Here is a 22,197-nt window from a genome sequence, read left to right as displayed (position 1 = left end):
GGTCACGACCCAGATCGCCCAGGCTCACAGCTCTCTCTGCTATGGACTGTTTTCTAGAACCCCGTCATCAGCCAGTTCTTCCCAACCCTCCTCCTGTGGTCCTTCTCTGCCCTGCTCCCCACCATCGTCTACTACTCTACACTGCTGGAATCTCACTGGACCAAGTGAGTTTTCTGAGACTCACCCCTGAGGGAGGGGTCTCTGGCCCTGCAGCCTACCAGCGTGATGGGCACACAGCAGGGGCCTTCCTGGGAATACCTGGGGCATCTGAGGGACTTCGAGGGCTCACGTCTGACTTCCTGCAGGTCAGGAGAGAACTGGATCATGATGACCAAGGTCTACATATTCTTGATCTTCATGGTGCTGATCCTGCCCTCCCTTGGCCTCACCAGGTACACATTACCACCTCCTGCTCTAAGTTCAGAACCAAGGTCACATCCAGAGAACGCTGTCTCCAAGAAAATGCAAATGCTTTGGAAGTGGATCCAAATTGTTAACAACATTGAAACCTGTCATACCCCCTTGGAGTGCCGTTGTGCCGGCCCACTGATACTTTCAGAGATAGGTTCTTTCTGCCTTGAAAACAAAAATGCTTAAAAATGAAACTTATCATGGACCTTCCACTTAGGGAGCGAGTCTAATTGTGGCTTTGGTTATTCTGAGGAAGGAAGCTTTTGTGAAAGCAGGCCCTGATAAGTTATGTTGAAATAAGTAACCATTGTACATGCAATGTAGAAAACCAATGTAGATCTTGAGATTAGGCCTTTTACAAAACAAACAACAATCAAAAAAAGCAGAAAGCAAAAAAAAAGAAAGAAAATATAGGTATGATCACATGGAGTATTGGAAATAAATTCTTACAGGATTTATTTTTCTTTCAGTTTGGATTTTTTCTTCCGGTGGCTCTTTGATAAAACATCCTCAGAGGCCTCTATCAGGTTGGAGTAAGTATCGGCCACATTGAGTTCTGGCTCCTGATCCGGGATGAATGTCCCCGGGGGCTGGGCCTCGGACGACAGAGGGGGAGGGTAGTCTGTGCTTCAGCGCCTGTAGCCTCCCCTTCACCCCTCCAGCTTCCTGGCTGGGCTGCACCCTGGGAACTGACCCACTTTGTGCCACGTGTGCAGAAATGTGGTTAATCTTTTAGGTTAAAACTCAATTAGTGACAGTCTCCTTCATCCTTTGAAACTTACTGAAAACAGAACCGCTTGGGGAGAGGGAACTGCTAGGTCTCAGGGGTGCCAGGGAAGGGAAAGGGAAATAGTGATTAACACTGCAACCAGAATAACTGTCTGGCCCCGGGTTATTTTTGCTATGAGAGTGGAGTTAAATTAATTTCTAAATGTGTGTCCTTGTTAGTATTTTCAGCTTATACCACACCCTTTTAATAACAATACCTGTTATTTAAGAAGATGCTCTACTAAATGCTTTCTTCTGTTTCTCATCGAATCTTCACAACAAGCTATGAGGCAGAAATGATGACTATTTCCATTTTACGGATGAGGAGACTGAGGCCCAGAGGTGTTGAAGAACTTGCCCAAAGCTACCCAGCCAGTTAAGAGACAGAGCTGGGATACAGCCCAGCCCTCTGGTACTACACTGTAGGTCCTGATGTAGACCCTAAGGTTCAAGATAAACTTTTCTAAGGGAGTGTTCACAGGGAGGCCTGCGCGTGCCTATCTGAAAGGAGAGAGCGAATTTTCTTAAGTTCTCGCTAGGTAACCTGAGGACTTGGGAGCTGGCAGCCACAGACACACTGAACCCAACTAGCTCAGGTCTAGGTTGACAGTGATAGCCAGATGGCCAAATCCATGGTTAGTTCTCAGTCCCTCCTCTGCCCAGCTGCGGACTCCTCTCCCTCCCTGGGTGCTCAGCTCACACACCCGGCGGCTCCCCAGGTGCGTCTTCCTGCCCGACCAGGGCGCCTTCTTTGTGAACTACGTCATCGCCTCGGCCTTCATCGGCAACGGCATGGAGCTCCTGCGGCTGCCCGGCCTCATTCTCTACACCTTCCGCATGGTCATGGCCAAGACCGCGGCCGACCGCAAGAACGTCAAGCAGGTACGAGGGTGGACGTGGGTGCTGCCTTCGTCCTAGAGCCTCCCCACCAACCACGTTTACCTAGTGGAGTGCCAGGCACCATGCTCAGGGCCTCCTAGTTCGGCCCAGGGCCCCACTGCGGGGAATGGAGGTGTGAGGCACCTGTGTGAAGGTGGCCTGGCTACATCGTCCTCTATCCACTCTGTCTTGGGCAGAGGAGAGAGTGGGGATTTTTGCATTTTAACTGGCCTGATCTCACACACACACACACACACACACACACACACACACACATTCACACAACTAAGATCCATACATTCCTTTCCCATAGCCCTCTATTTGCATAAATTGTTAGATAACCCGAGAGGTCAAAGGCATTTGGGACTGATGGCATTTGTTTCAAGACTCTAAATTGGGTGTGTGGGGTTCTCTTTTACTCTCCTTTGCTGTTGTGGGAACCATGAGCAGAGAGGCCCTGCATCCTGTCACTGAAATCTTCAGAGCCCCTGTGAGATGGGCCCTAGTGGAGCCCACCTTGCAGACGCACAGACTGAGCCACAGGGAGGTCAAATGCTTGGCTGAGACACACAGCTCGAAGGGGCGGAGCTGACCTTGGGTCTGACGCCAGAGTCTGCGGAGGATCGTTCTACAGTCAGACGTATCCCCTCTGTCCTTTGGAGGCTCACAGGCCTGTTGGGTAGACACGATTAGAACAAGGAAAACACTATGAAAACATGAGTCATCATGCCTCGAGAGGTCTGCGTGTGAGCTAAGTGAAGCTGGAGGAGGCTTGTGGAGGGGCAGAAAGGGCCTTGCTTGAGAGGTGGGGGTCACTGTGAGTCTCCCATTTCCAAAGTCCTCCCCGACCACCTCAGAGAGCACGGAGGTGGGCTGGAGTGGACCAAAGCCCTAAGTTCCTCACCATCTCGCGCTCGCAGAACCAGGCCTTCGAGTACGAGTTTGGAGCCATGTACGCGTGGATGCTGTGCGTCTTCACTGTCATCATGGCCTACAGCATCACCTGCCCCATCATTGTGCCGTTTGGTGAGTGGGCCCCAGGGTAGGTGGGTGGCTGGTTCCGCAGGGTTCCCCAGGACAGCCAGCACCAGGACGTCATGGAGCGCCCCAGACAGAGGGCCTCTTGTAACCCCGAGAACCACAAGCTGTGGCTCATAGCCACAGCCACACCAAATTTAATTTCACTTCTCGTGGATTGCCACCACTGGCCTTCCAAACTGAGACCTCTCTGAGTCCTCCTCCGGTCTGATGGCCTCTGCTGGCTGAGTGCTTCGTTCTCAGCTGGTTCTCAGCCAGCAGCACTGGGGGAGGCCTTGAGTTTGTCGCTGTGGCCGCCACTGTCGCCCTCCATGTGGATTACCACACTTCACTCTCTTGCTGCTGCTACTGCTGCTAAGTTGCTTCAGTCATGTCCGACTCTGTGCGACCCCAGAGACAACAGCCCACCAGGCTCCCCCGTCCCTGGGATTCTCCAGGCAAGAACACTGGAGTGGGTTGCCATTTCCTTCTCCACTTCACTCTCTTACAATCCTTCAAAGCAGGTCTTGTTTCTGTCCCCTTTTCACAGATGAAGCACTTAACGCTGTGTTAGTGAGGAGTGGAGGCAGGATTTGAACTTAGGACTTTGAAGGCCAAGGTCTGCTTGACTTAAAAGGCCAAGGTCTTGCAAATAAAATATATCCTCAGGAGCTGACAACAGATGGAAGACTCTGGAAGGAAAGAGAACATCCGGGAGACTGTTGGCTGAGGTTTAGGAGGAAGTTTTCATTTTCTCTATATAATCTCTTGTACTATTTTAAAGATCTACAGTAGTGTTACTCTTTCAAAGCAACAACAATTTTTTTTTTTTTTTAAGAACCTGACATAATAGAAAAGGCTGCACCTGCGTACCTTCTGTGCCATCCCTGGGTTTAGACCCTTGGGCCTCTGTTGACAGGGACGGTGCAGGGGGTCGGCTTGGGTGGAAAAGGAGAGGAGAGTGGGAGCAGTGAGGGGCAAGGGGAGGGGCTCAGCCTGCTGGGGGGTGCTCAGTGTGGGAGGAAGTTGAGGCCAGGCATCTGGGTGTAAAATCTCCTCTTTCCCCAAAATGGTCCTAGAACTGCAGTGATCCAAGAGGATACACAGAAATCTCTACTCCCTGGGGTCAGAAAGAGGCTAGGAAAGGGGAAGAAGAGAGGAGAGAAGGGGAGAGGGGGGTTGGGGAGAGCGAGAGCCAGGAGATGCAGGTACACATGGAGCCCAGCAGCTGCCTTGGCTCCAGCTCTGGCACAAAACGTGCCTCCAGGAGGCAGGGGGCAGAGCAGCCCCTGGTCCCAGCCGAGGTCCAGCTCACAGCCCTGGCTCTGCAGGCCTCATCTACATCCTGCTCAAGCACATGGTGGACCGGCACAACCTCTACTTCGCCTACCTCCCGGCCAAGCTGGAGAAGAGGATCCACTTCGCGGCTGTGAACCAGGCCCTGGCCGCTCCCATCCTGTGCCTCTTCTGGCTCTACTTCTTCTCCTTCCTGCGCCTGGGTAAGCAGCCCTGCCACCTAGGGCAGGGGTGGAGGGCAGGAGGCCACCCCCAACCTCCCATTCCCACATCAACACCAGCCAGTCAAATCTCTCACTGCTTTAAGAGCATCAACTCGGTGTCCAATCAGAAGGTGGTACCCCAGGGTGAGGGCTGATTGGGTGCAGCACTGACAACCTGTTTCCAAGCTCCTGAGGTCAGCTGTAAGCTGGGGAAGGCCAGGTCCATTGCCCCAGATAGCCTTCAGGGAAGATGAAGGGACTGGACCAGAGGAGAGAGGGAAGTTTGTCCGCGTGATTCTTTTAGGGTGTGGATGGGCCCAGGTCCTCACATGGCACAGTGTGGAGGAGGTAGGGGCAGGCAGCAGGGAAAACTGCTACTCTTGGGAAAAAGGAAAATGCAGAAGAGATGCCTGACTCTGCCCAGGGCACTGGAGACTGGAGGGAACCAACCCAGCAAGGAGGTTGGCCTCTTGCCATTGACTCAGTGCCCCAGTGTCCAAAATTGACCCGGGATAACGACAGCTATTCAGTGCGTCACTCTGTGTGCCCCTGGGGGTGAAGACAGCGTCCCAGCTGCTGGAGATGGTGGGAAGGGGGAGGGAATGATGTCTTCTCTTTTATTTGTGGCCTGAGGGAGAAGCCACACAATAGTTCGTGCAGCAGGTGTGACCTCCCTCCATCAAGGCTGGCATCCCTCTGTCCCCAGGTCTGAAGGCTCCCCTCACCCTGTTCACCTTCCTGGTGCTGCTGCTCACCATCCTGGTCTGCTTGGCATATACCTGCTTTGGATGCTTCAAGCACCTCAGCCCTCTCAACTACAAGGTAAAGGGCCCCTGCCCCGCCAGAGTCTGGCAGAAGATGGTTGGGTTCATCCTCCAGCCCTCCTATGGGAAGGATACGCCTTCCCATATCAACAGATCAGCAGCCCTCTCCAGATTTTATTTATCCACAGGGAAGGCGTGGGTAGTTGGCTGTGATGTGTAGCTTCCCCGCCCTCCCCTTCCCTGCTCCGTACGCTGCCTTCCCCCCACCACCCCATCCTCTCTTGGGCTGCTGCTGGTAGCTTTGTGCCAGCTGGTACTATTATTCTGGGTGTTAATAGTCTGTTTGTTTAGAGGGTGTTAGTTCAGAAAGATCAGTTATGTTTATCATTGCAAGTTTTTGCTGTTATCTGCAGACAGAAGAATCGGCGAGTGACAAAGGCAATGAGGCGGGGGCCCACGTACCTCCACCATTCACAGTAAGTGTGTTTCTTACCCGAGCGCGGAGCACCTGCACAGGCACAGCCAGATGGGCCTTTCAAACACGCTTTGATCTTTTCTCTTAAGACAGAAGTCCCCTGATCATGTGGCAGGAGGGTTTCTGAATTAATGTCATTTGAGAAGGAATCCCTGGTCCCTCCGGATGTTTTCTCTTGCATGTGTGAAGCCACATCCATCACCCAGAAGATAATTAGTTTTACCACGATACGTACCGATCCCCCTTGGTTTCAGTTCCCTGCTCACTTTCCTTCTCTGCATATTTCATGCTTGGTGAGTTTTTGTTGTTGCTGCTGCTGCTGTTGTTTTTTCAGTTGGAGGATCATTACTTTACAATGTTGGGTTAGTTTCTGCTGGACAACAGTGTGCATCAGCTATAAGTATACTTATACCCCCTCCCTCTTGAGCCTCCCTCCCACCCCTCATCTCTTTCCTTCTCTGCATGTTTAATGCTTGATGAGTTTCGATCTTTACTGAAGCCATTTCTCAAGGCCCTGTGGTTTGATGAAGGTTTATCAGAGCATTTCATCAGCACCTGCCTGTGTGAGGTGCTTCACGAGGCGTTAAGAGGGTGTCACACTAACTCCTCTCTGAATTCAGTAGATGAGCATGGCACCTGCTTTGGAGGAGGACACCGAGTTAGAAAGATACCAGGACTCCTTTTCTTCCTGGTTCTCCCTGCTTCTGGCTTCCAGGGTCCTCCTCCTGTGGTGGGCTTGGGAAAGGAGAATGGAGCCCCAGGCTCCCAGAGCTGTGACCGCCGGCCTGGCAGATCCGGCTGGGACTGACCAACAGGGCTGGGACAGTACCGATCTGAGTCAGTAGCAGTGTGCTTTCCGCTGGCTCCCTCCCACGTGTCAGGCACTCTTATCAGTGTCTGTCCTTGGACCAGCTCTGGAGGTTTCAGGAAGAATCATCGCCCAGAGGCACAACTCTGAGTGTGCCTGCCAGAGACGGCAGGTGGCGGATATAAACGCCTCATTCTCAGCCTGGTTTGGGGTTGGCAGCCGGAGTCTGGGATTGAGAGGAAGCACAGCCTGCACAGATTCGCTCAGTTCCTCAGAAGTCCCACTGACAGCATTCTAAACCTGTCCTGTGTTGATAGACCTGATTCCTATAAAAAGTTCCTCTAGAGTTGAGGATGTTTTGTCTCCTCTGAAAAAGAGGTGTGCTTTCTTCTCTAGCACCATGAGAACTACGTGGCTGTGCTTTCTGATCTGCTCTGGCTGCTGGGAGAATGTGCCAGTTGCTATCTTTTAGGTCCTCATGTCCTAAGCTGATGTTGTTTCTTTATGTGTCCTTTATGAGAATTCTGTTGTGTCTTCCTGCTGGAGGGAGTTGGGACAGTAGGGGGAGAATGGGGTCTGGAATCTCGTGCCCAGCCCTCCCAAGCACTAACACCCCCATTTGTTGGCAGCCCTACGTGCCCCGGATTCTGAACAGCTCGTCCTCAGAGAAAACAGCCCTGTCTCCGCAGCAGCAGACCTACGGCGCCATCAACAACATCAGCGGGACTGTTGCGGGGCAGTGTCTGGCACAGAGCCCGGAGGACCGTGTGGCAGCCGCTGACCAGGGGGACTGAGGGCTGGTCCAGGCTCGGGGCCCTGGGGAGTCAGGAGGTGAAGAGACAGGTGGAGAGGCGGCTGGTCCTCGAGCTCAACCAAGTTCAGGACTTCTTTCCACCTGTTTTAAGCACAGCCACTCTAAAGAGAAGAAAGCAGAAAGGGGCTCTGGCCCTTGGCTGAGCAGGGAGGGCGGGACCGCCATCAGGTGGGGTTCTTTTGTGCACAGGTGCAGCCCTGGACTCTCACTTGCTTGCCTGAGGCTCTATTTCTTTCCAAGTCCCCCTCCTCCTGCACAAGTGCCCAGCTCTGTGGCTGGGATGATGGCCCTGGTGATTTTTAGCAGGATCATGTGTTGAAACTGTGTCCCTCCAACCCATGAGCATGGTGACAGAATCAAGGAAGAGGGGGCTGCACCGTGTGAAAGACCTTCTCCCTCTGAGCATCCAGACACTGCCCACCCCTCTCCAGGCACACACACATACCACCGATAACCAAAGAGGCTGCAGCAGCCACAGGCCTGAGATGGGTTCCTGATGGTGGTCCAGGTCCATCCCACCTTCCCCTCACGGGTACCGGACCCTTCCCACCCCTGCCCCACCCTGGGAGTCAGCTGCAGGAAGCAGGAGGGGTTGTGGGCCAGCGCCAGGCTGCAGCAGGCTTCTCCATATCCCCACCAGGGTTTTTTTTTTTCTTTCATGTTGCCAGTGACATGGTGGCTGGGTCGGGGTCACCTGCACGGCAGGGACCATGAGGACCACTAATAAAGTGCCCACTCAGCCAGACTGCAGAGATCCAGCCTTCCCTGCCTCTTCCCATCCAGTGCATGGGGCTCCATCTGAAGCCCTCGATTCCATCTGTCTGTTCCCTCCAGAAGGAAGAGTGCTCAGGGCCTCCTTGAAGCCAAGCGAGAACTATAGCCACAGAAGGAGGGGCTCAGCCTCTTGCCTTTTCTCTCCCAACCAGACCCCATGGCTGCAATGCTTCTTTGGGCACTTGCTGGAGAAGCTGCCTCCCAACTGCCTCCAGGGGGCGCCCGAGGCACAAGCCTGCATGATGGGTGCGGGTGGACAGAGCTGGGAGGCTGCCTCCAATCGCTGAAGCAGGCAGTGAGGGTCCCCAGTAGTCACTTGGCCTCGCTGCCTCTGCTCCGAGCTGCCCCTGGTGGGGACCCAGATGGGCAGAGTGGCCTCTTGGTGCCCCCAAGAGTGGAATGGGACACCGTCCCAACACAGGCCGCAGGCTTGCCAGCTCAGCAGGAAGGGGCACCCTACGTGGGATCAGGGCTCAGCAAGTCACTTGTTCCAGCCACTCTTAGAAGAAAAATCATTTATCATCAAAGCCATGTTGCTTAGCAAGTGCATGGGGCGTTCGCGTGGAAGGGTGAGCCTGGGGTCCCAGCACGGGCAGGGGACGGCAGCAAACACATTCCTGGGGAAAGGGGCATCTCTCCCCATAGAGGACCAGAGATGGGGAGTGGGCTCCCCGCCAGCCCCACTGCTACTGGGAGCTGGGCTGCGAGACCAGGGACTTCTCTGTGAAAGGGCGGGTGTCAGGAGGGAGCCTGCTGTGCTAGGGCAGGGGCTGCCGGGGAGGTGACAGGCCCCGCCGGGGTCACTGCCGCTCCTGCAGCCCCACGAACTTGCGGATGTCCTGGGCGAGCAGCTCTGGCTCCTCAAAGGCAGCAAAGTGGCCCCCACGGGGCATGTAGGAATAAGAGATGAGATTCGGGTACTTGGTCTTCACCCACTTTTCTGGCAAGTGCATCAGCTCACAGGGGAAGGCAGCAAAGCCCGTGGGCACATACACCTTCAACCTGGAAGAGACGGATATTTCATTGAGGGGCAGGCCGGGCTGGCTCTCCCGTACAACCGGGGTTCAGGGAGCTGGGGGGGAAGGTCAAATTCGCTCAGCCACATGGATCCATAAAAGGACAGACCTAGGTTTTAAGCACCCACCTCAGCTCCAACCCCATAAGGGCCCTCTTTTCTGGAAGGGCTGCCCCAGCTGGAAAGTGTGGCCGAGGTGGGAACAGTCTCCAACTCCCACCTTTGCTCCCTTTTCCCTTTGCTGCTGTCTGAGGGTCTCCCTATGAGATCTGGCAAGGGGTCCAGGGAAGTTCCAGAACCATTGTGCCACCTAAGGCTAGCCTTGGCCCTGGGGGAGCCCCTGGGGATGTTTGGGGACCAGGCCTGGCAGCAAAGGGAGCTGCTGTCTCTCTTCATTAGCTTCTGTGAGCTAATTCTAAAGAGAGGCCCAGCACCCCTGACCTCCTTTAAATTGTGTCCTATTCTACACACCTGGTGTGCACCCAAGGCTTGGCTGCACTTTTCCGTATCAAATGTCCTTTGAGTCCAAGCGGGCCACCTCCCTCTCTCTGTCTCACAGGCATCCTCCCCAGAAGCCCTTTTCTGGGCTCAGCTGGACTTACATCTCATGCTTATTGACTTGCCCCAGGTTCTCCTTGTAGAAGCGCTGGGAGGAGGTGATGGTGCCTGTTGTCCAGTAGAGCATGATGCCCGTCAGCAGGTCGTCCAGGGAGAACTTCCTGGGAAAGCAGACCGGAAGGCCATGCTCAGGGCCAGATGCGCCTGAGAGGTGCCACTTTCAAGCTATGTGTCGGGTGCTGTGCCCACCTGGCACCCCTCCTTGGGCCTCACTGCCCGCTCAATGATCTTATTTCTCCCTGTGCTACAGGCAGGCCTGGTCCAAGGTCACCAGTTACCATGAAGACAGGTAATGTAGAATGATGAGCACGTACAAGGCAGGCTGTCATCCTGGGTGGTGTCAGCCAACCCCCTCCCTGACCTGCCTGCAAAGGTTCAGGCCGGATGGGAAGAAGCAGGTGTGGTCAACTGAACCAGGAGCTTGGCTGGTCACCGCTGGGTGGTCTGTGGGGAGGGTGCTGCAGCCTCTGCTCAGCCCACCCCTTGGTGCAGGCCCACCCCTGACTGGTCCTGAGCAGAACCTGGTCTCCAGGCAGCCTTTGGGACCCTGGCACCAGGAGAAGCAGGCAGGGTCAGCAGCTGCTGGGGCATTTGTATTCACCTGACCCCAGCTTACCTCCTGCCAAACCTGTGTCACCCCAGGAAGGAGCCGTGGGCCCTGCAGAGACCCTCCTCCACATGCTCAGCACAGGATACCCCTTTGCTTCTCCAGCCTAGGAACTGCTGAGCAGGTGAAGCCCACCCAGACTGCAGGGCCCCACACTCCAGGAGGAAATAATCATTTGGTACCTGTTGTTGGAGCATGTGGCCTGTGGACTCTGGAAAGCTCCACACCCTCTCCAGCCCGCCCGCCCCTTGGGCCCTTGCCCTGTCCAGTCGGTGTGGGGCACTCTCAGCCCAGCCTGAGTCCAGAGCCCAGAACTCTCCGTGACCTCCCCCTCTGCCCACGTCAGCGGCTGCCACCCATGGGCGGTGCCTCCTGGGCCTCCATTTCCTCACTGCTCTCCCCAACTCAGCTTCCACTCGCCAGCCTCCGTCCTTGTCTCCTGGAATAACCGCCCACCACCCCACAGCCCCTCTAGCTTCCCTGACACGCACTCACCCCTGCAGGGCCTTCATCCTGGGGACCCTCTGCCACCTTGAGCCCCCCTACAGCCCACAGACCCAAGGGGACTCCAGCACTCCTGACAGCCGTGCTCACCAACCTCAGTTGCCACGTCCTCAGAGGGTCCCGACAGCCGTGTGCCCACCCACAGCCTCCCGCCCACCCACCTTCCTCTGTGAGGAAGTCTAAGTTCATGGAGCAGCCGTCCCTCCCCTCCCCACCCCCCGCCCCAGGCCGTTCCCTGGTTGATTGCTGATTCGGCGCTCAGGGGGAGCTCTTGCTCCCTTGTCCTGAGTCCTAAATCCCTCCATCTGCCTCTTCAGTCACCTCCCATATTGTCCCCAGGCCTTCCCTCCCTCCCTGCCCTGCTCTGCTCTCTCTCCCACGCCTCCTCACTCTGCACACCGTATTATCCTTGCTGCCCAGGCCTCGTGGGGAGGGTCTTCTCCCTAGGTCTGTCCTCCCAGACTCTCTCTTCTGGAGCCACTAAGGCTCCCCTCAGCACCCGTGGACGCTGCTCTGCTGTGCTCTGTCTTGAGATCCGCCCCGTGACTCCAACTACTAACTCACTGAGAACACAGTGGGAAGAACTGCTCCAATTTGACCCCTCACCTAAAGCTTCAGAACTGTGAGCCCAGCTACCAAGTGGACACCCCTGCCCGGGCATCCTGCCAGCATCTCCCACTCAGCCTGTCCGTGACAGAAACCAGCTCAGCCTCTTGGCATCCCTTCCAAGCCCACTGCCTTTGCTCCTGCATATCCACCCCATCCTCAATGTCTGGACTAAAGAACATTTGCTGCTCCGCCTGCAAGGATCCTCAGCTCCAGGCAATGAGCTGAGTTGATTCGGCAGAAGCCAATTTGCCAAAAATGGTCAAAGGTCAGTTGGCTAAATGTACTTGTTTGCTTCAGCCATTTAGATACAGTTGGTCAGTCATATTTTTATTCTCAGAACTGCACTCTAAGGAATGTTCAATTCACCTCTGCCCTGCTCCCAACTACTACAGCCTGAGACAGGAGCAGAGAAAGGAGAATCTGAGGGGCACAGGAGGGGGACAGAAGAAGGTATTAATGTTAAATATGAAAATACAGTAAGAAAAGAGGCTTCTCAGAGATAAAGAACATCTTCATAAGACACCTTCGTATTCAGGGGTCATATTTCCCTTAGCCCTCAGTCCCTCATCTCTGAAATGCTAGATCTCTAGCCACGGCAGCATGGAGCAGGGATAGAGATAAAATGAACATTTTCAAAATGCAGTTTTGATAACAAAATTAAAACCAGTCAGTGAAAGCTGAACAGTTACAAGAGGCACTTACATTTGGGAACTGTCTTTTAGCGAGTTGGCCAAGCGCTTTCACCTCCCCTGCAGCTCCAAGCACAGCTTGAAAACTACCACAGCAACCATTTCTACCCTCCTGCAGCTAGCGATCTTTCTAGAACACAGATCTGATCACGTCTGTCTGCTACTCAAAGCTTTGGTTCTCCAGGCATGCAGGTGGGCAGAAGCTACAGGGGGCAGCCTCCGGGTGGTCTGGTTGGCCTCATACCTGGTTCCAGGTATTCGTGCGCAAGGAGCAGGGCCAGACCCCTTGCCAAGGTGCTCTTAGTGGCATCCAATAAACCCTTGGGTGCTGCCCAGTGTGGGACTGGGGAAACAGATCCCAAGAGAGGCTCTTCGAGGACCCATCTGTAGGTCTGGCCCCATTGTATTTGCTCCAGCCTGGGGACAAATTACCCCTTCCAAGTACACCATGCATTTTAATCAATCCAACCTCTGCTTCTGCTTTTCTCTTTGCCTATTCTCCCTTCTTCCACCCTTTCCACCTGGCAAACTCCTATTCATCCTTTAAGGCCCAGGTCAAACAGATTCTCCCAGTCATTTCCCCTCCCTGTCTCTTAAACAAAGCGAATCCCCCTTTCTCTGCACCCCAACAGTCCTTTGCATGTATCTTCAGAGTTCATCAGACAACTATTTGTGGAGCATCTACTATATGCCCACCTTTACCAGCTGGTGGCTGAAATGGTAAAGAACCTGCCTGCAATGCAGGAGACCTGGGTTCGATCCCTGGGTCGGCAAGAGCCCCTGGAGAAAGAAATGGCAACCCACTCTAGTATTCTTGCCTGGAAAATTCCATGGACAGAGGAGCCTGGGAGGCTACAGCCCATGGGGTCTCAAAGAGTTGGACACGACTGGGTGACCTTCACTTCACTTCACTTGGTATGTGCTCAGTGCTGTTTTAGGTGCTGGGCATGGCTTAGACCAAGTCCCTACTTCTGGGCCAGATCCATACACTCCTTCTCACATATTAGACACTGGTGCTCTGAGTGTCTCTGAAGGAGTGAAAAAATGGCTGGGCCCTGGAGCAGGTGGGTCAGGGCCAACCTTGAGGAAGCTCGAATCAGGCCAGGGACCTGGGAATCACGCGCCGTACAGGCTGCAGCCTTTAAGGTTCCAGGAGACAGGACGGCCTCCCCACACTTTCTGTAGCCACCCTGTAGGACCAGCTTCCAAAAATGAGGCAGGCATACAGCCATGATGTCAGGCGCTTCCAGGATTCAGGAGGGACAGTCCGTGGGCTGCTCTCATGTCTTAGTGACAAAGAGGCTCTTGCTGCCCCTCTGGACTCCTTGATCCCAGAAGGAGGCTGTTTAGCAAACGGAACCGTCTTGAGCCCTGCATCCTATTTTTTATATCTCCACTGTGTGGCTAGACCTATCTGGGCCTCAGCTTCCTCATCCAAATATTGGGGCTGGGTTGGTCACAGGCTGAGGATCTGTGGGACATCCGACAACAGATGGCACTTGCTGACCATCCCATTCAGAGCAACCAGAGATGAAATCGGTGAGAAGGGAGGTGGGTGAGGAAGGTGAGCCAACAGCAGGCAGGGGTGGATGGGGTCTTACCTCTCTAGGCCTCCATCCTCCAAGTCTCGGAATTCCGAATTGGTCCAGGTAGAAAACTTCTCTAGAATATAGGCAGCCAGTCCCACGGGAGAGTCATTCAGAGCACAGCCTGGTGTGGGAAGAAGCAAGGGAGCAACTCAGGCCTGGGACCAGGGAGCTGGCCCCACAGAACAGCAGTGTGAACAGGAAGCCTGTGTCAGAGCACAGCTCTGCCCTGACTCTGGGGTGCTCCTGCACCTCACTTCCTTAACACTGGGCCTTGGAATCCTTATCTGACAAAAAGGGATAACACCTCGCCCACTACTTCATTGACATCCATATGCTATATGGGCAGCTTCCTTCAAACCAAAGAGGCTACAACTCCAGGTTTTGTAGGATCCAAATAAGAAATATATATAAATGCTGTTTTATATATATAAAAAGTGTTTTTTTCTTTTTGTTTCTATTCTGTGATTAGAGAAAAATTAGAAACCACCTAAAAGCCCAAAATAGGGAATCAATTTTAAATAAATGTCGATCCACTCATAGGCCCAACGATAAAGCAAGCATTAAAAATGGGATGGATGGGGGCTTCCCTGAATGGTGAAGAATCCGCCTGCCAATGCAGGAGACACGGATTCCATCCTTGGTCCAGGAAAATCCCAGATGCCAAGGAGCAGCTAGGCCTGCGCGCCACAACTACTGAACCTGTGCTCTACAGCCTGGAAGCTGCAACTATGGAGCCCACGGGCCACAGCTCCTGAAGCCCGCAGGTCCTAGAGCCGGTGCGCTGTAATAAGAGAAGCCACCAGCACGAGCCTGCACGCCGCAAACTAGAGAGTAGCCCCCGCTGGCCACAACTAGAGACAAGTCCGCAGAGCAACGAGGACCCAGCACAGCCAAAAATAAATAAAACTGTTTTTTAAAAAAGAAATCCTTTTTTAAAAAGGCATGGATGGATCTCACAAGCAAAATATTCAGCTAAAGAAGCCAGACTCAAAAGAGCACCTATTGGAGGATTCCAATGCATATAAAGTATAAAAACCAGCAAAAGCAATCTATCTGTCAGGTCAGGAGGGTGGCTGCCCTGGGCGTGGGGGGAAGTACCCAGAAGAGGGTGCAGGGAGCTTTTGGGCTGGTGGGTCACGCTCTGTTACTTAAATGAATGCTGGTTGTATGGACAGATTCCATTTGTGAAAATTCATCAATCAAAATGTTAGCCAGTTCTTCTGAAGGCCTGGGAGAGGAGAGGTAGGGAACAAGAGGTTATAGGTGATTGTCTTTTCTGTTTTGTGCTTTTTTGCATCTTTTGATTTTTTGACATTGAACATGGGTTACTTTTATAATAAGAGGGAGAAAACTGGTTCTATAAAACACTGTTCTTATTACCGTGAGCTGCCCAAGGTGTGAGTATGGACTGTCATGGAAACTCTAAAAGACCACGGGCAAAACAACTCCTGGGTGTCCTCTGAGTGGGGTTCAAGGAGGTTCCAGTGGACCCTTCTGATATCATATGATTGTAAAGGGGGCCTTTCTTCCCTTGTCTTACAGATATTTTACAGGTCTGCCAATTGTTGAAAACTAATAGTAATGCAAGTGAGTCTAGTTCATAGAGAAGCAAATGAATTTTGTCCAGAGAGTAGATCCTACAGATTCTCTTCACAAGGTTAAAAAAATTTTTGTTTTTTAATCTATATGAGATGTTGGATATTAACTTATTGTGGCAATCATTTTACAGAAGATGTAAGTCAAATCATTATGCTGTACACCCTAAATGTATACAGTGCTGTATGTCAATTATATCTCAATAAACCTGAATAATTAAAAAAAAAAAAGTCCAGTGGAGATTTACTTGATTATTACCCTGTAGATTTTGACAAGTTTTGTATTTATTAACAAATTTAGTGTTCCTAAATGCCTTTGAACTGTTTTATTTTACATTTTACTAGTTGCTTTTAGTTAATGAGTTAAATAAAATTTTGACGTGTTCATTTTTTATTTTTATGATTTTATCTTTAAAAATGTTTTTTTTTTCAGAATTTGAAAATTACTTTATTGACAAAGATACATAGTATGCCCCTCAAAATTAGTATAGCTATATGATTGATATCTTAAAAAAAATATTATCCCTTAACAGGGCCCTGATGGCAGTAGCTCCATCCATGCTGTCTTCCCTCACTGAACTGGGGAGCTCCTCCAGCCCTGGGGAACCCCCTTCTTTCCACAGTCCCAGAACTGATAAACACTAGGCTTTGTCTTACCCGCTCCTCGGTCCATCTCTATGCTTCTCCCTGTAGGACTCATGGGTGGAGGGACTGGAGGTCAAAGTCACTAGGAACACTGATTCTGCTCAGTGGAGCTGTTTGGGAATTTGGCCAGGCAGCGTAAGAGTGGACAGAGCTGAGTCCCTCACAAGAGGTTTTCACCCCATGAGCAGTGTTCCCAGCATAGGTGAGGCTTCCCCCGCTGGTTGGGAGCCTTGCTGAATGGATTGGCTGTAACCTCACCCCCACCCGCCACCGCTGAGCCAGGTGCCTTGCGCCTGCGCACTCACCCACGGTGTCCGGCTTGGTGCTCTGGATGTGCAAGTAGCCGCTCTCCCTCAGTAAGCTGAAGAAGATCTTCTTAAAGGGGTATATCAGCTCCATGTCTCTCTCGGTATAACCGAAAAGCCCCCCGAAACACCGTCCCAGAGGAAGGGTCAGGGTGTAGAAATTTCTTAAAATCAAAGCCATGTTCAAGTGCAGGCCCTTGATGTGGCTGGGGGCAGAGAAGGGTCAGGTGAGCCTGGGTGCCATCCAGGATGGGGAAGTGGGGAGGGAGATGGAGGAGGAAGAGACCACAGAGCTGGGGAGCACAGGGCCAGCCCCCATCAACATCTGCCCCCTTGGGTGACCACACGAGGTGAGGGAGCAGGCTGGGGAGAAAATACAGGTTCTACAAAGTTCTGGTCAGCTCTCTCCCAGGACTTGGTCCATCAGAAAGGTCTACTCCCTGACCGTCCCCCTCCTCTAGCTGGCTCTCCAGGCCTGGGCAACTGGCCCAGAGTCACCAGTCCTGTGTGACACCAAAGGGAGGGAAGATTTGTGTCGAACTTCCCCAGGCAAAGCTGAGTGATGGGGACCCTCCCTTATCTCCCCTGGGCCCACAAACATCCTGCCTGCGTGGCCGCTGTGCCAAGCCTCAGACATTATGCCCAACCTTCCTCCCTATGCATTCACCTCGCACAGGCTGTGCACACACACCTGCACACATACACACAACGCCTGACAGCCACCCTCACCTGGGCACCAGCTGGGCCATGTTGGTGCAGATCAGGGCCCCCCAGTCCCCGCCTTGAATATAGAATTTCTGGAAGCCCAGCCGCAGCATCAGCTTATAAAAGATCCTGGCAGTGGCCACTGAGTTGAAGCCTGGTTGTTAAGGGGAGAGAAGAATCATGGGAGGTCACGCCTTTGGTTCCGCAGCTCAGAGTGGGTGAGAAGGAATCCTGGGGCCCAAGGGTGGGGTGCCCAGTGCCCAGAGGAAGTGCTCCTGGTGCTAGCCTTGGTGCAGGAGATGGTGAAGCCAGCCCTGCTGAGGGTCCGTGGGTCCACACTGTGTGCAGCGCTTAGTCAGCCTTGCTGGCCCGGAATAACACGGAGTCCCGACATGTACCCGCCCAGAGTGGGCAGCTCCCAAGGACACGAGAATCTAGGCCCTGAGCCCACTCTGGACAGTCATGACTCTGCCTGGTCCCTGGCCCACCATGCCCCTCAAATCCTGAGAAGACACACTGGCCCTTTGGCAATCAAATCATCCCCATTGCTTCTCTTTCCTCAGGTCTCAGACGCTCCTCTCCCCCAGCTCCCTCAGGCTCTGAAGGAAGCCGGCTCCCCACCCTGGGGCAGATGCCTGGCCCGCAGCAGCCCCATACCCTTCTTGGAGGATGCCTCCGAGAAGCTGTAGCCAGGAATGGATGGACAGATGACTTCAAAAACATGCTCATCACTCAGGCCGTGGTTCTTGGGGTCAGTCAGGAACGGGATGATCTTATAAAACTCGTAGAAGGAGCCAGGCCAGCCGTGCACCATCAGCAAGGGCTTTGGGGTTTGGCCGGAGGGGAGGTTGGGGGGCTTCACGTGGATGAAGTGGATGTCCAGCCCTGGTGGGACAGAACACAGTCAGGGCTAGGGGAGAGGGCCCTGTGGTGGGGGAGGCTGCCATCACCGCTCTCGGGGTAGCCAGTCAGGCTTTGCGCCCGCCTAAGCAGGACCATGGTGCTGCCACTCCGGGTGCCCCATGGTACTGGCCACAGTCACCACCAGCGGCGCTGGTTGAGCGCTTACACTGAGCTCCAGACCCCCCAGGGGACTTACTTGGCCTTCACAGCCACCTGCAAGCGGCAGACTGCTGTGTCCCTGCAGGTGAGAACGTGAGCTGTTTGTGAGGCCGGGCCAGGCTGCTCTCAAACTGCTGTATTCCCAGAGCCCAGAACCGGCCCTGGCTCGTGGCAATGCTCAACGTATTCATTGTTTAATAATTTACAAATTGTGTGTGGGGTGCAGGTAGCCTTATATATCCAGCAGTAGAGAATGAAACAAATTATAGTTTAACAGTACACAGTAAGGGACTTCCCAGGTGACGCTAGTGGTAAAGAATCTGCCTGCCAACACAGGAGATGCAAGAGACACAGGTTGGGAAGATCCCCTGGAGGAGGAAAGGGCACCCCACTCCAGTACTCTTGCCTGGAAAAATCCCATGGACAGAGGAGCCTGGTGGGTTGCAGAGAGTCAGACATGACTGAGCTATGATCACACAGTACACCGTAATACAGCAGAGTCACTGTAATACAATGACATTATGACGTGAAGTCGCTCAGTCATGTCCGACTCTTTGTGACCCCATGGACTGTAGCCTCCCAGGCTTCTCAGACCATGGGATTTTCCAGGCAAGAGTACTGGAGTGGGTTGCCATTTCCTTCTCCAGGGGATCTTCCCGACCCAGGAATCGAACCCAGGTCTCCCACATTGTAGGCAGAAGCTTTACCCTCTGAGCCACCAGGGAAGCCCGACAGTCATCTAAAATGACAGCGTCCATGTGCACTGAATATGGAAATCAGTCCTGTATATGTGGCTAAGTGGTAAAAGCAAACTATGAAGCCAGATCCATTGTATGACCCCATTTCTGTAAATAGTTACATGTATGCATATATCTATATGGTGTGTATAGGAATTTTAAAGTCTGAAAAGATAAACTACAAAAATGTAAAAAGTAGTCCTTTCTGAGCAATAGAATTTCAAGCAAATTATAGTCTTTTTTGTGGTTGTATGAACTTTAAAATTTTTCTACGATGGACATATGCATAACTTTTTTTTAAAGTGGAGAAAATTATTTTAAGGTAGAGTGCTGGGCATTGAAACAGCACCCTGGCCAAAGATGGATGAATGGATTCCAGGCCCCCCTCCCTGCTGGAGTCACTTTGAGAACAGTCTCTCTTCCCAAGCAAGTGGGCGTTCATAGCAAACACGGCCAGGGAGGCTGTTACACCTCCACCACGAGGGCCGGCATTGACAGCAAGGTCTGTAGTTTATTCACTATGACAGGAAGGTCTGTGGTTTATTCACTATACAAATAATACATGCTTTCTGTAGGAAACAGAAAACAAAGATAAATCAAAAGCGGGGTGGGGGAGGAATCACATATAATCTCATGATCTTAAGAGAACACTGTGTTACCCGTCCAACTTTTTAAAATAATTTTTTTTATTTGGGGACAATTTTATTTTATTTTATTTTTTTTTTTATGACCTGCCTCATTTCAAACAGAATCTGCAGCAGCCAGAAAAACACACAGTGAAGACTGGAGTGTAGAAAACAAAAAGGAAGAAGCAAAGATTTCACCAGAAATTAGCCTCATCCTAATCCAATACTATCAGCCTACATTGTTTAATGCAAACATACATTTCAAAACTGTCAGACTATTGAGAGAAACCACAGGTTTCTTTCATGCTATCTTCCCCCAAAGCTGAAGCAATCATTTCCTAAAAGAACTATTTAGAAATACCTCTTGATTTAAGCATTCAAAAAGCACATGCAATAAGCAGACTTCACTCTGAAACAAAAATGGACAAAGCTGCCTCCAGAGCAAATCTGTATCAAGAAGTCACTTTTCCAGTAATTTCAAGTTGAGCACCTCAAGTTTACTTCTTGAACTTGAGAAGAAATGAAATAGACAAAAATCACAAGCCTTACTTCTATTTGGGGACAATTTTAGATGTATAGAAAAACAGTGGAGCTAGTACTGGAAGTTCCCAGATACCCATACTTAGTCTCCCTACTATTAACATCTTGTGTTAGGATGTACATTTATTATAATGCATGAACCAGCACTGATACATTAATAACTAAAAGTCATACTTTATGGATTCAGATTTTCCTTAGGTTTTTTTTTAAGTTTTAAGTGGTGGTAGGAACATTTAACACGAGACCTATTGTCTTCACAAAGGTTTTTTTTTTGCCTTTTTCCCCACAAAGTTTTAAGTGTGTTGCACAGTGCACAGTACTGCTGTCTACAGGTACAGTGTCACTCAGTGGCTCCTCAGAACGTGTGTGTGTGTTGTGTGTGCGTATCCAGTCACTGAGTTGTGTCCACCTCTTTTGAGACCCCACGGACTGTAGCCTGCCAGGTTCCTCTGTCCATGGGTTGCCATTTTCTTCGCCATACTTAGAACTTACTCGACTTGGATAACTGAAACTTCATACCCGGTAATTAGTAACTCTATAGTTCCCCACCTCCCAGCCCTTGGCAGCCACCATCCTACTCTCTGCTTCTATGAGCGTGACAATTTTAGGTACCTCATATAAGTGGAGTTGTGCAACCTTTGCCCCTTCTGTGATTGGCTTATTTCACTTCTCGTAATATCCTCGAGGTTCGTCCATGTCATCACATCTTATAAGACTTCTTTCCTTTTAAAGACTGAATTAATACTGGTACATACACACATACAATGGAATATTACTCAGATTGCCTTAGTTTTTACCCAGTGTCCTTTTTCTTTTCCAGGATCCTATCCAGGACACCATGTCACATTTAGCTGTCAAGTCTCCTTAGGCTCCTCCTCAGCTGTGACAGTTTCATATGTTTTTAAAAACAGAGAACATAACTTGCCTTTAACAAAAATAGAAGCCTACATACATTCTATTTTGGAACCTGATTTTTTTTTTCCACTTAACAATATATCCTGGGTGTCCTTCTATGCTGCTAAATTTACTCCTAAAGTTGAATTTAGTAGTTAATGTTAACTCCTTTGGAACACACAGCGTGGTGTGAGATTATTTTTGATTCAAATTCTATCACATTATCATCTGAGTTTAAAATTAGAAAAAACACACATATACATCCATTCTATATAGCAGCGTATACGCAGGAGATCCCTGGAAGCATGTTATTTAACAGAAGCAGATGCTGTCCCTGGAGAGGGACGAGAGGGAGACTCTGTCTCCTTCTGTACATTTTGAATTTTAAATACTGAAAATTTAAAAACTAAAAAAAAAAAGTTAAAATTTGCCCTATGGGTCCTCCTTCCCTTTAGGGTGAAAATGCTCTCCTGGTCGCCCTATGGATCTGTGGTGCCTATAGGATCTCTGTGCCCAGGCTAATGGGTCAGAATTGAGGAGACAAACTGGGCTCAGAGGGCATCCACGGGCTTGGTGAGGGGAGAGGGCAGTGGGGAGTGGTTGGTCACAGCTGAGGGCCAGTGCTGAAATAGTGGCCACAGGTGAAGGAGGAGGGGACAGGCTGAGACACCAGAGAGCTGGGTTCCAGCCCTGAACCTCCACTTCCCTGTGACTCAGGCGACTCCCTGCCCCCGCTGGGAGGTGCTGGGCTCCCCAGAGGCCACTGCGCGCGCGCACGCGTGTGTATGTGTGTGTGTGTGTGTGTGTGTCGCTTTGTTCATGTCTGACTTTGCAACTCTATAGGCTGTAGCCTGTCAGGCTTCTCTGTCCATGAGATTCTCCAGGCAAGAATACTGGAGTGGGTTGCCGTGCCCTCCTCCAGGGGATCTTCCTGACCCAGGGATCAAACCCAAGTCTCTTATGCCTCCTGCATTGGCAGGTGGATTCTTTACCACTAGCGCCACCTGGGAAGCCCCTGAAACCCCTGCATGTCTCAGACTCTCTGAGAACAGAGACTGATCTGCAGCAGGACGTCCAGGACATGGCCTGGAGCCAGAAGCTCATCACAGAACAGGGAAGTGGCGGGGACAAGAAGGCCGAATAAGGAGGCTAGTGGGGATGAGGAGAAAACGTCGAGGAGAGGTCACAGATTGAGCCATGAGCAGGGGAGCACAGGGGTCAGTGCGGAAGCAGAAAGGACCCTGAAAA

General features: G+C 51.8%; 2 protein-coding genes across 7 annotated transcripts in view; one reads left to right on the top strand and one right to left on the bottom strand.

Annotated features, from left to right (window-relative positions):
• TMEM63A (transmembrane protein 63A) overlaps positions 1 to 8,180 on the top strand; it is a 36,038-nt gene extending 27,858 nt beyond the window's left edge. For both annotated transcript variants that reach the window (XM_061382385.1, XM_061382386.1), the window contains exons 16-24: positions 58 to 164; positions 306 to 392; positions 882 to 944; positions 1,899 to 2,061; positions 2,979 to 3,084; positions 4,407 to 4,574; positions 5,281 to 5,396; positions 5,752 to 5,814; positions 7,251 to 8,180. In XM_061382385.1, coding sequence (XP_061238369.1) covers positions 58 to 164; positions 306 to 392; positions 882 to 944; positions 1,899 to 2,061; positions 2,979 to 3,084; positions 4,407 to 4,574; positions 5,281 to 5,396; positions 5,752 to 5,814; positions 7,251 to 7,415 — 1,038 coding nt within the window. In that variant the 3' untranslated portion in view covers positions 7,416 to 8,180. The remainder of the gene's footprint in view (positions 1 to 57; positions 165 to 305; positions 393 to 881; positions 945 to 1,898; positions 2,062 to 2,978; positions 3,085 to 4,406; positions 4,575 to 5,280; positions 5,397 to 5,751; positions 5,815 to 7,250) is intronic.
• A 529-nt stretch (positions 8,181 to 8,709) lies between these two features.
• Positions 8,710 to 22,197, bottom strand: part of EPHX1 (epoxide hydrolase 1) — a 37,585-nt gene continuing 24,097 nt past the window's right edge. For all 5 annotated transcript variants that reach the window (XM_061382389.1, XM_061382390.1, XM_061382391.1 and 2 more), the window contains 6 exons: positions 17,748 to 17,975; positions 17,115 to 17,244; positions 16,386 to 16,591; positions 13,853 to 13,961; positions 9,827 to 9,943; positions 8,710 to 9,211 (listed from right to left, as the gene is read on the bottom strand). In XM_061382389.1, coding sequence (XP_061238373.1) covers positions 9,010 to 9,211; positions 9,827 to 9,943; positions 13,853 to 13,961; positions 16,386 to 16,591; positions 17,115 to 17,244; positions 17,748 to 17,975 — 992 coding nt within the window. In that variant the 3' untranslated portion in view covers positions 8,710 to 9,009. The remainder of the gene's footprint in view (positions 9,212 to 9,826; positions 9,944 to 13,852; positions 13,962 to 16,385; positions 16,592 to 17,114; positions 17,245 to 17,747; positions 17,976 to 22,197) is intronic.

This window comes from Bos javanicus, chromosome 16 (genome assembly GCF_032452875.1).
Source record: "Bos javanicus breed banteng chromosome 16, ARS-OSU_banteng_1.0, whole genome shotgun sequence".
Classification (NCBI taxonomy): Eukaryota; Metazoa; Chordata; class Mammalia; order Artiodactyla; family Bovidae; genus Bos; species Bos javanicus.
Note: the sequence above shows the minus strand (reverse complement) of the source record. Positions and strands in the feature narration are given on the sequence as shown.